Consider the following 17,964-nt stretch of genomic DNA (forward strand, 5'->3'; position numbering starts at 1 on the left):
TGAAATGAGGGGCCCTTGGTGCTCTCTGAGCTTGTTTTTTTGCAGACGTTTCATTGCCCAACTAGGTAACCTCATCAGTGCTCACATCCATGATGAAGTTACCTACTTTGGTAATGAAAAGCCTGCAAGAAAACAAGCTCAGAGACCATCAAGGACCCCAAATTATACCATAGTCCAGTTGGATGGTGTTTTCATAAGCTTTAGAGCTACAGTACACCCAGCCTGTTTACATGCTAAAAGTAGCCTAACTGTACTGTGTGTGTGTGTGAGAGAGAGAGAGTGTGTGTGTGTAAAGAAGGCTGAAGCAGTTGCAAATATTTTATTACAGCCATTTCGCTTCTTTGAAACCAGGTTGTCCAGTGTGGGGAAGAAAATTGGCTGCAGCCACGGAGGCATTTGATGTCTAGAAAAGATGCTTAGTTACAATTTTTGCACCTCTGATCTAAATGAACAGCATCAGGTACATCTTTTATAGCTTCAGAATGCTTGTTATGCATCCAGGAAGGAGGAGTGTTTAATCCGCTGAAATTTTGGAGAAAACTGCTTTCTGCTAAAAGACAGGTCTTATAGGTCCAGCTAGCCCAGAACTGCCTACAGTAACTCTGTTTCTGTGAGCTGGTTTCTTTTGGTGAACTGAGCTATGGTTATGGATTAACCTAGTTTTATGAATCCACATGAAACACCAAACCAATTTTAGCCCAAGTTTGCCGAATGTGGCAAAGTGAAAACGTTGCCTTCTTCCAGGAAATTGTTGACTTCTTCAGTCTGAAATACCTTGTTTTCTTTCTAACCAGGTCTGACATTGTCTTTTCAGGATCAGCCAATGTCATTTAGATCAGAGGTCTCCCAACTTTTCCGGGCTCACAGACCATGCACGCTAGCGCGCCACTAGCAGCCCTGTATGCGCGTGCAGCATGCGCTGGTGGCATGCGCATGTGTGAACAGCCACACACACACACACACACACTGGCTAGCGGCACATGCGCAAAGGGGCTGTGGACACCCACCCTGCGCTAGCGTCCCCGTTCGCGCCTGTGTGCATGCACAAACGGACCCGCAGGCACTAGCGCAAATGGGGAATGCGTGCCGGCCAGCCATTTCCGCGGCCACCAGCCAAGAGCCCACAGCCTGGTCCTAGGCCGCGGACCGTAGGTTGGGGACCTCTGCTTTAGCTGGTTGCCTTGGAGGGGAAGGAGCACAAGACAACACTAACATTACATTGTATTTTAATTTGACTTATTTTTCTTTTTTTTTAAATGGTGGTATGGGTTTCTCATTACAGACTGGAATGTAGGAAAACTTTTTATCCTGTTGCTGTATGAATTGATTGATAGCGTCTGCACAATTGTCTCCTGATAAGAGACAGCTTTTTAGCACTAATTGGCATCTGGTTTTGTCTCGTGAACTCTAGACAACTTTTTTGCTTATTAACATCCTAAAATTTATACACCCAGGGCCTGCAAAATACGGCCTACCTATTCCAGAATTTGAGAAATGAGAGGTCATTTAAAAATTACTCTTGACAAAATATGTTCCATGCATGCAAAAAATGTTGATTTTAAGAAATACCCACTTTTGCTGTAAGATAAAGAAACACTACAGATTTCTGAATGAGGAATAGTTTATAAGCTATGAAAATTACAATGTAAAATTAAATGCTTATAAAACCAGAGAGATAAAAATGCTAGCAGTTATTGCTAAATCAAATACTACTACACTTTCACTAGCTGCTACTGCCTTAACCTGGTATGAATGTCTTCTTTCATGATGTGTGAATGATGTCACACATGAAAAACCTCCATTGAGAACTCAAATGCATTTAAGAAATTGTGCGACTATATCCTATAGGTCAAATTAAATGGATACAATGGCATCTCTTCCTTGAGGCAAATCCACAGTTGGTGAATGACTTACTAATACCACATACGTTTGCCAAATAATGCACACATGTGTCTCTGGTATGTATGGATTGTAAATGTGGATTGTCACAATTTCTGGATCACAGTGTTTCAAACACACTTGGAGAAAATAGGTACACTTGAAGTTTGGCCAATCTTAAGAGGAAGCCCGAAGGACAAAAATGCATTCACACCTGTCCATGAATTCTACATCTTTAGTAAGTAGCTTACAACATTTGTTTCCTTCCTAAAAAAGTTAGCATTATTATTTTTGTTCTCCGGCTGCAACTCCACACCACAAGCATCTGTGAGGCCCGTGTGACATCACACACCATGGTGCATTACAGGCAGTCCTCAACTTAAGACTAAGCAGGTAGTACTTGACTTACGTCCACAACTGAGCCCAAAATTTCTGTTGCTAAGTGAAACAGTTGTTAAGTGAATTTTGCCCCATTTTATGACCTTTCTTGCAACAGTTGTTAAGTGGCTTGCTGCAGGCCACGGGGATGCTGCAACGATTGTGTGAAAAACAGTCATAAGTCGCTTTTTTCAGTGCTGTTGTAAAGTTTGAGCGGTCACTAAATGAATGGTTGTAAATCAAGGACTACCTATACTGGAGTGTGAAACTTGATGGTCATAGGTCAGGGGTCTTCAGACTTGGCCCTTTTATTTACTTGTGGGCTTCAACTCCCAGAATTCCTCAGGCAGGCACGCTGGCTGAGGAATTCTGGGAGTTGAAGTCAACAAGTCATAAAAGAGCCAAGTTTGAAAACCCCTGCCATAGGTCAAGGACTTGTTGTTAGTTGCGAAGTCGTGTCCGACCCATCGCGACCCTATGGACAGTGTTCCTCCAGGCCTTCCTGTCCTCTACCATCTTCTGGAGTCCATTTAAGCTCACGCCTACTGCTTCAGTGACTCCATCCAGCCACCTCATTCAAGGACTACTTGTATGCAAATAACTTGAATGATGCAGCTGAAGAAAATGACATAATTACAGCATGACATTACAAACATGGCTTCATTGGAGCTCCTAAACATGTCTCAGCACTATTCATTCGGTGGCTGGAAGCATCCCTTATGAGAAACCATAGGCAAACTTCATTTTGCCTGTTATTATCCAGCAAACTATGGCTTTGCACATTTTCCTTGACATCCTTCAACTCTGAGGAAAGTCCAGCCGTTGGTCTGCCTTGTTTGCCTGTCCTACCAATTAGTCTTTGCAGTGGGCATAAATGGGGCATCTGGGGTGGCAACTGAATCAAAGCAGGAACCCTTCCTGTTATAAGTGGGTTAGAGTTTTGCTTTTGTTTGTTTTACATTCTACAAGACTCCTGGCTTTTCTAACTACCCCAGCTCCCAAGTTTTCAGCAACCGAAATAACCCATAGGGGAAAGTTTTCCCCTCAGAATATAAAGCCTGGTGTCTCAAGTGCACAGAATCTAGAAGTATTTGGGGAAAGCTCAAGATGGTGGCTTTGAACCCATGTGATGAAAGCCCTGCACTTTTTAATGCCCCTATAAAAAGAGTCTTTAGAGCAGGGTGGCCAACTATGGCCCCTTTATGACCTGTAGACTTCAACTCCCAAAATTCTTGAGAATTCTGGGAGTTGAAGTCCACAGGTCATTAAGGGGCCATAGTTGCCCATCCCTGCTTTAGAGCAGGAGTCCTCAACCTTGGTAATCTTAAGGCTTGTGGACTTCAACTCCCAGAATTCCTCAGCCAGCCAAGCTGGCTGAGGAATTCTGGGAGTTGGAAGTCCACAAGTCTTAAAGTTGCCAAGGTTGAGGACCTCTGCTTTAGAGCATTTCAGTGGAGACTTAATTCCAGCCCTTATTTGAGCCTTCACATCAAAGTTCGATCTGTTTTCTCTGCTGGCAAAGCAGCATGGGATTTGTCCTCCGCCAATAGAGAACACAGCATAATAGGGTGGGAAGGGACCTTGGAGATCTTCTAGTCCAACCCCCTGGTCAAGCATGTGACCCTATACCATGCCAGACAAATGTCCATAACAGGGACACATCTTGCTTGCCTTTCGTTCCCAGGTTTTCAAAGCCTCCGATAACTTTAGCATTATTAAATAATAAAATTGTGCATCTTGCTCTTTGCCTAGAATATGAGTTCCCATGCTGCAAAATTTGGATTTGGAATGGATATAAAACTGTATCCTTGCTTTTAAACTACAGGCTGCTCTTTCCTGCTGAAAAACTAGGCTAGAAGATAGAATTTAGGGAGCTTGCGACCTTCCTAATGTGTGCTTTAAAACAGAATTTTACTTTTACTCTCTCGTATTCCCCAATATATAAATCACATTTCTGCATAAGTACCATTTCTCATTTCTTTCTCCTTTCTGTAAGTCTCCGTGATTGCTGCTGGTCATAGGCCTCCCTTCCCACTGCTATGTTTCATTTCCATGCAGGCATAAAACATGAATGCTTGATATAAACAGTGTTGTCACAAGGGGGCAGCAGGCAATACTGTGGCAATCTCAGGTTGCAGAGACAAATGGCTTGGACGCACCATACTTAGCTAACATTATGTCACATTCTCCCACATAGATCCATCTATCAGAAGAAATGGGAAAGGCAGGCCTGAAGCTTGAGGTTACACTTCAGAGGATGGGGTAGGCTGCAAAGCTTGCTCCTCTGTACGGATCCGCTTCAAGGAGGGACCTTCTAACAAGAAAGGCTCCTCCACTTCAGATGTTCGTTCTTCCATGTCCGTGGTGGTTTCCAAACAAGCTGCTGTGTCCGTGGCCTGGAAGACAAGCAAAGGAAGTCCTTAACCAATGTCTCCCAAGCTCGGCAACTTTGTGCTGACTTCAACACCCACTAGCAAGCATAACCCTCATCTTAACGCTCAACTCACCCTCTTATCTCAGATTCTGCAGCCTAAACCCGTCTCTCAGAAAAAGGAGAAAGCCACAACATTGTGCTCAAAATCTGATTCCACATTTGTGCATGTCAAATATTCAGAAATTCTGCTTTGGAAATCCTGCGGGACAGGAACCCCATTTTGTACAGGAAAACAAGGTAAAAACCAAACCTCCAATTCTGGGTGATGAGAATACAGGTAGTCCTCGACTTATTATTTATTTATTTATTTATTAATTCAATTTGTATACCGCCCTATTCCTGAAGGACTCAGGGTGGTTTACAGGGCAAAATTTAAAAACAATACAGTATAAAATTAAGTTAAAATTAAATTAAATTAAATATGGCCCCAAGAATTAAAATCCCAATTTAAAATCATTAAAACCCCTCAGTCCAGACCTGATAGGTTTTTAGGTCCCGGCGAAACGAATGAAGGTCAGGGGCAATCCGGAGTTCCGTTGGCAATTGGTTCCATAGGGCAGGCGCGCCCACAGAGAACGCCCTCCCCCTGGGGATCGCCAGCCGACAATCCTTGACCGGCAGTACCCTGAGGAGGCCCTCCCTGTGGGAGCGCACAGGACGATGGGAAATTGACGCTGGCAGCAGGTGCTCCCTCAGATAATCCGGGCCCATGCCATTTAGGGCTTTATAGGTCATCACCAGCACCTTGAATCTCACCCGGAGGGCAACTGGAAGCCAATGCAGCTCATGGAGAAGAGGTGTTACATGGGAGTATCGGGAAACTCCCATCACAACTCGCGCGGCTGCATTCTGCACCAGCTGAAGCCTCCGTGTGGTCCTCAAGGGCAGCCTCATGTAGAGAGCGTTGCAGTAGTCTAAACGGGAGGTCACGAGCGCATGAGTGACTGTGCGTAGAGCATCTCGGTCCAGGTGGGGTCGCAACTGGCGCACCAGGCGAACCTGGGCAAAAGCCCCCCTGGTCACGGCTCCTATATGATCTTCCAAACTGAGCCATGAATCCAGGAGGACACCCAAGTTGCGAGCCCTATCAACGGAGGGTAACACCTCACCCCCCCCCCCATAGTTTACGATGGAAAAACTTGGTTAGTCCGAGATGCCGGTATGCACAGCCACTCAGTTTTGGCAGGATTGAGACGAAGCCTGTTTGACCTCAACTGAGCCCAAAATTTCTGTTGCTCAGTGAAACATTGGTTAAGTGAGGTTTGCTCCATTTTATGACCTTTCCTGCCCCTGTTGTTGAGTGAATCACTGCAGTTGTTAAGTTAGTAATAAAGTTGTGAAGTGAATCTGGTTTTCCTATTGAGTTTGCTTGTCAGAAGGTCGCTAAAGGGGATCACATGATCCCGGGACACGGCAACCATCATATATATGAGTCAGTTGCCAAGGGTCTTAATTTTGATCACGTGACCACAAGGATGCTGCCATGGTCTTAAACATGAAAACTGGTCATAAGTCACTTTTTCCAGTGCCATTGTAACTTGGGTCACTAAATGAACTGTTGTTAAGTCAAGGACCAACTGTACCAGAGTTCCCCATCCAGCCATCAAGATTACCAGAGATTAGGGTTAGGGCAGGGGTAGGCAACCTTGGCTCTTTTATGACTTGTGGACTTCAACTCCCAGAATTCCTGAGCCAGCATGGCTCAGCTTGGAAACCTCTCCCTTTCCCCTCAGTGTGGCTGGCTCAGGAATTCTGGGAGTTGAAGTCCACGAGTCATAAAAGAGCCAAGGTTGCCTACCCCTGGGTTAGAGGAAGAAATAATTAAAAAAAAATACTAGAATGTGCGGAGATGGACAGACTTACTATAAGGCTGAAACAAAAAGAAGAAACAATACTATCAGACTTAGGACTTGTTTTATCAATGGCTGGAGAAAAGAATAAAGGATTAGGAATTTTTAAAAAAAAGATTGCCAGAGTTTAGTAACCCTAATCTTAACACTCAGCTCACCCTCTATCTCGTATTCTCTGAACCCGTCTCTCAGAAAAAGAGGAAAGCCACAACACTGGGCTCAAAATTTGATTCTACATTTGTGCATGTCAAATAATATTGAGAAATTCTGCTTTGGAAATTCTGTGGGACGGTATTCTCATTTTGTATAGGAAAACAAGATAAAAGCCAAACCTGCAATTCTGGGCTATGAGAGTACAGGTGGTCCTCAACTTACAACAGTTCATTTTGTGACCGTTCAAAGTTACAACAGCATTGAAAAAGGTGACATATCACTGCTTTTCACACTTAACGACTGTTGCACCTTCCCCATGGTCACATGATCAAAATTCAGACGCTTGGCAACTGGCATGTATTAATGACGGTTGCAGTGTCCCGGGATCATGCGAACACCTTTGGTGACCTTCAGACAAGCAAAGTCCTTGGGGAAGCCAGATTCACTTTACAACCGTGTGACTCACTTAACAACTGCGGTGATTCACTGAACAACCGTGGCAAGAAAGATCATAAAATGGGCCAAAACTCACTTAACAACCCTCTTGCTTAGCAACAGAAAAGTTGGGCTCAATTGTGTCATCAACTGACTATCAAGCATGTAAGCATATTGTGTTAAATTCAAGAGGGCGTTAAAATTTTTAAAGCCCCAAAGTGATAGGTCTGATTGACCATTTGTAATATGTTTTTTTTTTAAAGTTTTTAATTATTAAAATAACAGGATACAAAAGACAGTAAGAGAATGGCTAAGACAGAACAAAGAATAACTGCAAAGAAGACACCTGATCAGGGAAGACTAACAATATATTATAGACGAGATATGGTTTTGCTTCATTTTGAGTAGAAATTTCTGATAACTTTTTATTAATAATAATTTACTCATTTTCACAAATTAAAAAAGTCTGAGGCTTTGATTGCATGGTGATGGCCATCTTGACTTTTTTGACCTCTTGCCTCCCCCCCAAAAAAAACCTCGGCTTTTTTCCACAATCCGCATAATCACCTGGAAATCAGACGTCTTGAGATCTGGTTCTTCTTTGCTAAGTTTGGGAGGGTCGTCACTTCCCTCAAGAAGGAGCACCCCAGAATCTGTACGCAGAAAAGGAATCAATCAAACCAGGCAGATCCCAGCGTATTTTCTGAAAAATGTGGCCTTTCTTTCCCCTGTCCTCCATCATCTTAATGAACATCCATCCTCAACTTACTTCTTGCAGACTTGAGAGAAGAGATTTATGCTAAGGTTCAAAACTGAAAATGTAGCTAAACAGTGGAAAGGCTTGACAGGATAACACAGCAAGAATGAAAAGCTTAAATACAGCTATGGCACAATGTACAATTTTATCAAGGCATAATAGCAGATCTCAGCATTATAAATTGCAGGGAAGACCTGCTGGAGGGAGGGAAAATGAGTTACAGGCCCTCAACTTACGACCATTCCTTTAGTGCAGGGGTCTTCAAACTTGGCCCTTTTATGACTTGTGGACTTCAACTCCCAGAATTCCTCAGCCAGCCACTGAAAAACGTGACTTAAGGCGGCTCCTCCCACTTTACACCCTGTGTGGTCACATGACTGAAACTCAGGTGCTTGGCAACCAGCATGTATTTACAATGGCTGCAGGTCATGTGATCATTTGTGACCTTCCCAACTGGCCTCTGACATGCAAAGTCAATAAGAGAAAGCTAGATCCCCTTAATGACCACAACAGAAATGGTTGTAAAATATCCTCAGTTATTGATGGGAGCTCCAGGTTCAATTATGGTCATATATCAAGGAATGTCATAACACAGAACAGCCTCAATCTCTCAAAACATCATCCCAGTTTTCCATACGCAGAAGGTTTGCTGGGCCAACAGCAATGGCCTGCCTCAGTCCAGAGACAGGCAAACTCAGGCACAATTTTAGAAGCAAATAGTTCTTTTTACCTAAAGCTAAAGACAGCAATAGAAAATTAGAGGCTTAGCCCAGGTCAAGATCTAAAAATGGGAGGAATGGATTGTGAAAAAGTCAGAATTTGCTGAAATGGCAAAGATGACCTACTGGGTCAGAGAAAAAGAACATCAAAGACTTTTTTTAAAAAAAACGAAACTATATAGGGATTTTCTGTTGAAAGAATAAAAAAATGATATAATGATTTATGGCTTTGAAGATGGAAAAATGTGGATTTAAAGGCAGGACTGAAGGGATTTGTGTAGTATCCAAGAAGAAGGAGGAGTGACAAGATTGCAAAAAATCTGTTGCAAAGAAGGCTGGAGCTTATTTTATTTCAAACCTCTCTTTTCTTTTTTTTCTTTTAATTATGTACTTTTAAACATGGCTTCTCTCTTTTTCTTTAGATATTTTTATTTTGGGTACAATTCTCAATAGAAATACATTTTTAAAAAGAGACCAGGGATCCAATAAACAAGGGGCAAAAACAAAACACGGTGGAATCCAGAGTTCAAAGCACGGTATGGCAAGGAAAACAGCTCAGCTGAGGTGTGAAAAGTTGCGTTTGAGGGGGAGGGCACTAAGTAAGCCAAACAGAGCCAACACTACCCCAAACGCCTGGGGTTGGAGTCTACTGCTAGCCTGGTTTGGAAAAGCAGGGACATCAGCCTGGCAACCAAATGTAGGTTAGTTTGCTCTATTTTGTTCCCCGCAGCTACCTATGGTTGTGAAAGTTGGACCTTAAAAAAGCAAGACGGGAAGAAAATCGGTTCATTTGAGCTATGGGGCAGGAGAAGGTGCCTGCATATTCCTTGGACAACAGAGGTGACTAACAAGCAAGTATTGGAGTGCGTAACATTAGACATGTCAATAGAAGGCCAAATCACAAAACCGATCTCATTTCGGCCATATCATATAGGGGCATTCACTGGAGAAAGCCATTATGTTTGGAAGAGTAGAGTAGAGCAGAGCACAGCAGGGCTTTTCAACCTTTTCACCCATTGTACCACTTTTAGGATATGACAACATCCGAGTACCACCAGTGGCCTAGTAAGGGGTCAAAAACTTGATGATCAAAAAAAAAAAAAAGAAAAAAGTGATGAAGTACAGGTAGTCCTCGACTTGCAACAGTTTGCTTAGTGACTGTTCAAAGTTACAAATGGCACTGAAAAAGGTGCCCCCCAAGCCACAGCCGAGCAAGACACCTGCCTACCTGCCCGGCGGAGCTCTTCCTCCTGTCCAAGGTTTTCATAGTTGTAAGCATTTCTGTTGAGGATTGGCAGTGGGGGTGGGGTGGGGGTTGTTTGGTTTTTATTCCCCCAGTCTGCTGGGTGGTTGAAGCAGGTTTTGGTCACTTCACATGACCCTGGGACACTGTGACCGTAATAAATATGAATCAGTTGCCAAGCATCTCAATGTAAATCACAAGACCCTGGTGATGCTGCAACATTCCAGCTGATCGGCGCTTCTTCTGGGCTCAGCAGAAGCGCCAGGATCAGCGCTGAGCTCCAGCTGGAGCCTGGCGCTGAACCTGGTGCTTCCACTAACCCCTGACAGCCCCGAAGAAGCGCTGATCCTGGCACTTCCGCTGAGCCCCGACAGCCCTGCAGCTCCAGCCATCTTTCGCTCAGGCTTGTGCGGTGCTGCCACTCGTACAGCTCATTCCCCTCCCCCGCTACCACTTTTCTAGGATGGTCGCGTACCACCTGCCAGGTGCCAATGTACCACAGGTGGTACCCGTACCACTGGTTGAAAAGCCCTGGCTTAATGCCAAGAGATCTCTTCCTAGATGAACCTACCTCCCTCTTGGCCCAACAAAGGGGGCTGCAAATCATCCGACTTCAGCTCTCCTAAGAGGGTGGGACTCGCTGTCTGGCTTCGATCCGGGGTGGGGGTGGGGCTCGTGTCACCCCCTTTCAGCAAGGACGTCTCCGAAAAAGAACTCTGGCTGCTGTTCTCATCTGGTGGAAAACAGAAACAGGACCGTGAAGAACCGTATCTGGAAACTGGGAGGGGTTTTTTATCACTAGGGGTGAATGGAGACTCCAGGTTCGGTGACCGTGTGCCATTGACGTGCTATGAGTGTCTTGGACTCCACTGTTGGAAACCACTATGTGGAATGAAAAAGAATGAAGCTCAAACCACATTGATTAAAAAAAACACCAATACGATTGGGAAGGAACAAAAACCATGGGACATGCCAACGCCTGCCACACGCATGAATTTATTGAGGCCTGGTATTGTACCAAAGGAGCAATTAACAAGCATACTGATCTAGATCCAGCATATGAATATGTAAGAAACCAGACCATTCGAACTACCGATCAACAAGAGAACCAATCAGCTGCTTGGTATTTAAATATAGCTCTAAATAAACAACCAATCGCATGACCAATTGACCACAGTGGCACACAAGACATTTATAAGCTAAGAATAGGACAAGGAAATCCTGATGATGATGTTACCTAGTTTGGTAACAAAATGTTCAGAAACTATATTAAAACAAGCTTGGGGAGCAAACCACTGCCAAAATCTAAAACCTGAGCTACAAGTATTTTCTCTTATTTCAAAGATGAAGCGACAAACAGTGAGGCAAGTTGTAATTCAGCGACATCCAAAGGACCAAAGGTTTCATAGAACCACAAAGCTGGAATGTACAGCTGGTCCTCGAGCTGTGACCACAATTTCTGTTACTAAGCAATATAGATGTTAAGTGAGCCCAATTTTACTTCCTTTTTTAGGCCAGCATTGTGTGGGAGGACAGCACACACACACCCCGAGAAAGAAATATTTTGGGAATATTTAAAAGGCAGAATATTATATTTCCCCAAAGGAATAATGGAAAATCTTAGGCAGAAACCAACCCTCCCGCCTACGTCTGTCTGCCCCAAGCAGAAACTAGGTCTGTCTGTAGAAATGCAGATGTGATAATCCTTTCAGAAAGACTAGAGCCAAGAACTTAGAGCTGATAGGATTAGAAAAACAAAGATCCCTAGAATCAACAATCCCTCACACCAAAAAAATCCAACACAGGACATAGTCATCAGCCACATGCTCAGGGAAGTGGGATATGACCTTTGGGACATAATAGGATTAACCCACCACCCTCAGAATACCAGAAAGGCACACTCAGACTCAGGTCAAAGTTCATGCCACAGGAACAACTCCAAACAAAAGCTAAAGAAAGTATAAAAACCCAGCACCCGCTACTACATGTGGTCAGCTTTCCAAAGGCCATCTTTCTGTCTGGCTCTCCTCTTCAATAAACTACAACCTTCTTTCTAAAGCAGTCTCCATTTTGTTTATTCCCAGCATGGATTGGACCCTGATGAAGGTTTTTCTTTCAACAGTTGGTAAGCAAACCACGGCCGTTGTTAAGTGAATTATGCTGTTGTTAAGCATTGACTTGGCTTGTCGGAAGCCAACTGGTAAGGTCTCAAATGACGATCAGATGACAACCCCCGCCCCCAGGACAGTGCAACCAGTGTCAGTTGCCAAATACCTGAATTGATCACGTGTCCTTCTAAATTACTTCTTTTGTGACATTGTAACATTGAACAATCACTAAACAAATGTTTGTAAACCAAGGACTACCCAAACCATAGAGCAGAGGTCTCCAACCTTTTTCAGATGGCAGATGGGAGGGAAAGGGAAGGGGAAGCATTTTACGCACGTGCATGCGCATGCACACAAATGGGGCTGCGAGCACGTGTACGTGTGACACAAACAGGGCAGTGCTAGCACCTGCTAGTTAGCAGCACTCCATTTTTGGCTTGTGGCGCCGTTTTTGCCACACGGTGCCTCATTTTTGCCATGCAACCCACGCAGCACCTGATTTGCATAGCAGCAGTGCTAGCATGAGTGGCCCTAGCACATGTGAGCGCACTGGCCAGCCTGTCCTGCAGCCTGCTGGCCAGCAGGCCATAGCCCTTTAGTGGGCTGCAGCCCACAGGTTGGCCCACCCCTGCCATAGAGGTCAGCTGCCTGGGAAATTCTGGGATTTGAAGTCCACACCTCCTAAAGTTGCTGAGGTTGAAACACAGTGCTAAAGCATCTCTAATACTGTAGAGGAGGGTTCCCCAACCCCCGGTCCGTGGACCAGTACCAGGCCACAGGATGCCAGCAACCGGTCGGCACAAACAAGGAAAGCCCCATCCACAGGATGCAGGCAGCACACAAAACCACGCCCCCTCCGGTCTGTGGAAAAACGTTTCTCCATGTAACCAGTCCCTGGTGCCAAAAAGGTTGGGCACCTCTGCTGTAGAGGATCCTCGGGCCTCTGACCTTAAGACCTCATTGTGTCCAATGGCAGCCTCTTCTGCCAGCTAGCAGCTCATATTGTACCTATATCTCTTTCCTTGGATTAAATAGGCTTGTAATCTGATCTACTAGGAGTGAGTCACTTTAGGCAGTGCATTTTATCCTGAAAAACAAAGGAAGCTACCGATGAGAAGCACAAGGCCATATGTTAATACCTTCATTCTCTCCCTCAATGCCTTCAAGATTTTTATTATGGTTCATCGCACAGTCAACAAGATGTTTCTAGGGGACTTGGCATTTTGATCCACCTATTGAGTCCTTCCCAAGGACCTGGGATAGCAGATGTTCTTGTTTGATGGTGTTAAAAGTATCATTGCAGATGGTAAGCTGTCCCAACAAATTATAATAATGGATGTAAAACAAAGAAGGGGCAGAGAAGAATCTAATTTTACTACTGATTGTCAATGCTGCAAGAATTTAGCTGAAGCCATTTTCACTTCGTTTTTTGGTTGCGACAGCGTTGGGAGGGGGGGATGTGTGCTTTTAAGTTTAGTCAAAACAATAAATTGTCCTGTGGGAACCAAGGTCATTGCTGCCTGAGGTTTGGTGGGCTGAGACATCTGTTAGGACACCCGCCAAAGTAGTTTATTGGGGAATGTGATGTATGACATATTACTGGGGTGGGAAATGCAACTTTGTAACATTGTAACCTTTGGGAGGGAACTTCAGTCTTGGTTTCACTTTTGATCCTGGATACTTTGTAGCCAATAAATATGTCCTTTAAGGAAATTTCTTGCCTTGGAATTCTGTTTTTACTGGTCTCATCCGAACTACAACACTGGTCTTTTTTTTTTTTTTAAAAAAAGGAATTTTCTCTCCTTTCTTAGTCTCTGGAGTACAGGTACCTCTCAACTTAGAATTATTTATTTAGTGACCATTCAAAGTTACAAAGCGCTGAAAAAAGTGACTTATAACTGTTTTTCACACCTACGACCATTGCAGCATCCCCATAGTCACGTGATCAAAATTCAGACGCTTGGCAACTTCGTATTTATGTCAGTTGTAGTGTCCTGAGGTCACGTGATCCTCTTTTGTGATCTTCTGACAAGCAAAGTCACCGGGGAAGCCAGATTCACTTAACAACCGTATTGTTAACGACTGCAGTGATTCACTGTGGCCAGAAAGGTCATAACCATGGGGCAAAACTCAGTTAACAATTGCCTCACTTAGCAACACAAATCTGGGCGTCTCTTGCGTCAAGGCCTACCTGTATCCTGTGTAGGGAGGGCCTGAAATGCCAAATTTTACAAGGCCCTTGTAAAGGAACTAGGTCAGGGGTAGGCAACCTCAGCTCTTTTATGACTCATGGACTTCAACTCCCAGAATTCCTGAGTCAGCATAGCTCAGCATGGCAACCTCTCTCTTTCTCCTCAGCCTGGCTGGCTCAGGAATTCTGGGAGTTGAAGTCCATGAGCCATAAAAGAGCCGAGGCTGCCTACCCCTGAACTAGGTAATATCCTTCCCTCCCCCTTCCTGTCCCAAAATGTACCATTCAGGTCCAACATGAGCAGAGCAGAATTGCTTCGAGGAGACCGTCTGTCTCTGGCAGGCTGCTGCTCTTTGCTACCTCCCAGACGTCTTTTCTGCTGCAACAGAAGAGAGGGGAGCAAATAAGTGCAACTAGAAGTGCTCAAGACAATAGGCCTCATGAGGAAACCAGCCCGCCTCTTTCTCACCTCGTCTCGAGGGTCCATAATAGGGACCCACTTGTAGATCCGTAAAGAGGTGTCTCCCACCGTCACCCAACGCTTTTCCCTAGAAAAAGAAAAATGGCAGGATGAAATGGGACGGCTTGCAGGATTTCTCCACTGGTGACCTCTCGGTGTGTTCGACAAAAAAAGTAAAATCTTCTCTGATTTGAAGGTTAAAAAATAAGGTAAAGGTTTTCCCTGTCCAGTCATGTCTGACTCTAGGGGGCAATGCCCGCCACCATTTCCTAGTCGAGGGAGCCAGTGTTGTCCAAAGACACTTATGTGATCATGTGGCCGGCATGCGCCAAGGTGCACAGAACACAACAGGTACCTTCCCACTAAAGTGGTACCTATTTATTTACTCGCATTTGCATGCTTTCGAACTGCTAGATGAGCAGAAGCTGGGGCAAGGACAGGAGATCATCCTATTACACAGTACTTGAGTCCTGAACTGCCAACTTTCTGGTCAATAAGCCCAGCCTTTTAACCAGTAGCTGCTGATAACTTTGTCAATGCAACTGTGTAGTATTCTCAGAATGAAGTAATTCTCCTACTTTTGCCTTCTTCCAGAAAGTTCCCCCCCCCCAACTTTCCAGACCAGCCTAGACTCCTGTGATTTTCTAGTGGAGTCCCAACCACTCAATAGCCAAGTTTAACCATGTTTAGCTTCTGGGCTTATACAGAGTAATGCTACTTCTTGGGGGTGTTTTAAAATATTATCCTGTTAAGTAGATGATGATGATGATGATGGTGGTGGTGATGATTGCAACTGAGACACCGACAAAATGTACAATTATAGAAACCCGTTATATCAGTTTCCCAACACTATACAATCCTCTTCCATCCATCTTGATTTTCTAATATCTTTCTGACAACCCAAGGATAGTCTGGGAAGATACCGTCCAGTGAGAGGATGAACTTGATCAACACTCTGTATCAATGTTTTTCAACCTTGACAACTTGAAGTCATGTGGACTTCAACTCCCAGAATTCCCCAGCCAGTCTACTGGGGACTGAAGGCTAAACCATGAAGAATGGTTGCAGGAATTGAATATGTCTAGTTTAATGAAGAGAAGGACAAGGGGTGACATGATAGCAGTGTTCCAATATCTCAGGGGCTGCCACAAAGAAGAGGGGGTCAACCTAGTCTCCAAAGCACCTGAAGGCAGGACAAGAAGCAGTGGATGGAAACTAATCAAGGAGAGAAGCAACCTAGGACTAAGGATGAATTTCCTGACAGTGGGAACAATTAACCAGTGGCATGGCTAGCCTCCAGAAGTTGTGGAGGTTTTAAAGATGATATTGGACAGCCAATTGTCTGAAATAGTATAGGGTCTCCTGCTTGAGCCATCCATGGCCCATCCTCTGATTCCTGTAGCTTTCTTTCCTCTCTCTCCTCCCTGGTCTTCATAGGTCATGTGAAATCACCACAAAGCTTGATCAGAAGTAGAAATCATTTTGTCCTCTGCCTGATTAGGAGCTTTAGAAATGATGTGAATATTATAAGCTTGAAAAGCTCCTATACTGAAAACTATGCATAGTAAGACCATCATAATGACTTCTAACAATGTTCAGTTGTATTGGGACATGGAGATTTTCATTCCGGTATGTTCACTAAGCTCAAATCAGTGGCTTTGAGCCAGTCATCTCTCTCAGCCCAGCTTTATCTCACAGGGTTGTTGTTGTGGGGATAAAATTAGGGGGAGCTCTTGTGTGTGTCATTTTGAGCCCTTAGAGCAGGAGTCTCCAACCTTGGCAACTTTAAGACTTGTGGACTTCAACTCCCAGAATTCCTCAGCCAGCAAGGTTGAGGACCCCGGCCTTAGAGAAAAGCAGGGAGATACTGTAAGTGCAATATAACAAACCATGTTAACAGCCACAGTAATATTGAGCTGAGATGTTCAGAGTTTGCATTTACCAGAAAACAAAATCAAACCATTTTGTTAATTTCAGATTCAAGAGAAACAGAGAAAGCAACCAGACTATACTCCCCCACCAGAAAAGCTGCTGGCCTTCAAACTGTTAAGTGGCTTCAGCTAACGCCTCTGATGTGACGATTTGATGAGGAAAGGGGAAGGATCACGGGCAAGACAAAAATTACCCAAAATATAACATCGGACACTTGGATCAGCTGCTCTGGTGGAAGGGCGGGCAAGGAGGAGGAGCCATTTCTAGAGATCCCTTCCAAGAGACAGCAACATTTTGGCCAGCTCATCTGGAGCACAACCATCCTACCCCACTTCCCTGGGCGCACAGCACTGACATCAAACCACAGACAAAAACATCTGGCTTTCAGCAAGCCTTCCAAACCAACCATGGGGAATTCTGGGAATTGAAGTCCACCTGTCTCAACAGTCGCCACGGTGGAGAAACACTGATCTAGAGTATGCAGGCTCTGCAGACATGGTGGAAAGACCCATAATCAACACCCCAAACCATCAGTCGCTTCCCACCAAAACAGGCCTTTGTGGTACCCCACCAAATGTCAAAGTTCACCCAGCTTAGAAGCCTCCTAAACAGTCAGATCTGCAGGGGTGGCAAGCTGTCGCTTTCTCACCAAAGTCCTCCCCGGCTGCCCCCACCACCACCACCATCCTCAAATTGTGCTCACCATCTCCGGACGTGCTCAATAGCAGCCATCACTTTCTTGATGTCATCTTTTGCCCGGCTCCTCGTTTCAGCTCGAATGGCACGTCCTGACATGAGGTCAGAAGTTTGGCAAGTTGGAAAGCTGCGATGGATGGAGAGGGGAGGCAATTGGGAGCTTTCTCTCCGGATTCTTAAGTTCTGACTTGGGCTCTTTTGTTCTCTTTATCCCATTTCTCTCCCTCTTTCTTTCTCTGATGGGTTTGTCTGCACCCTCTATCTTCTTTTGCTCACAGAGATGCTGGGAGCGCTGGGAAGGTTCTGAATGCACATCCCTTTGCTGTTAATCCATCAAATTTTGCCCGCCACCTGTCTCTGTTGTGCCATCCATCAATCCTCCTCCATCAGTTTATTCCAGTTGTATTTTTCCTCTTGATTTCTAGTGTTTCTTTTTTCTTCCCCTTCTCTATATCTTTATCTCTTTTTTTTAATCTCAGCCTTCATCTACTTCTCCTCTCCGTGGCTCTCCACCATTCTTCCTCTCTCTGTTCACCTCCTTTAGCTGTTGTTCTCCTTTTGCCCAAAAAGAGGAAGAGAAGAAAGGAGGGAGTAAAAAAAAAACAACGGAAAAAAAGCAATTCGCCAAACGGAAGAACTATAATATAGTTCTTTCAGGTTGCTTTTTTTTTTTAAAAAAAAATATAGATATTTCAAACTTTGTGAGCGCCCTCTAGTGACTGGGAGAGCT

General features: G+C 44.5%; 1 protein-coding gene across 3 annotated transcripts; it reads right to left on the reverse strand.

Moving 5' to 3' along the window:
* Positions 1-1,008: 1,008 nt before the first annotated feature.
* LOC308678169 (B-cell CLL/lymphoma 7 protein family member C-like) lies at positions 1,009-17,964 on the reverse strand. Of its 3 annotated transcripts, none has more exons than XM_081345127.1 (7): positions 17,242-17,964; positions 14,616-14,694; positions 14,429-14,522; positions 10,419-10,580; positions 7,696-7,781; positions 4,504-4,652; positions 1,009-2,871 (listed from the first exon to the last, which is right to left on the reverse strand). In XM_081345127.1, exons 1-7 carry the CDS (start codon positions 17,331-17,333, stop codon positions 2,829-2,831), a joined length of 705 nt encoding a protein of 234 aa, XP_081201253.1. In that variant the 5' UTR covers positions 17,334-17,964; the 3' UTR covers positions 1,009-2,828. The 3 variants fall into 3 exon arrangements, with proteins under 3 accessions (XP_081201253.1, XP_081201252.1, XP_081201254.1); XM_081345126.1 differs by having other exon boundaries at positions 14,429-14,525; XM_081345128.1 differs by lacking the exon at positions 1,009-2,871 and having other exon boundaries at positions 3,657-4,652; positions 14,429-14,525.

This window comes from Vipera berus (assembly GCF_964194415.1).
Source record: "Vipera berus genome assembly, chromosome: Z".
Classification (NCBI taxonomy): Eukaryota; Metazoa; Chordata; class Lepidosauria; order Squamata; family Viperidae; genus Vipera; species Vipera berus.

Bases quoted from the DNA above. Each gene is read 5' to 3' on its own strand.
- LOC308678169 (XM_081345126.1), bottom strand. From the start codon at position 17,333: ATGTCAGGACGTGCCATTCGAGCTGAAACGAGGAGCCGGGCAAAAGAT. The intron at 10,581-14,428 runs GTACATTTTGGG...GTTTTCCACCAG, and splicing joins GCTCATGTTGGACCTGAATG to ATGAGAACAGCAGCCAGAGT. The intron at 7,782-10,418 runs GTAGGTTCATCT...TTCTGCGTACAG, and splicing joins TTTGTTGGGCCAAGAGGGAG to ATTCTGGGGTGCTCCTTCTT.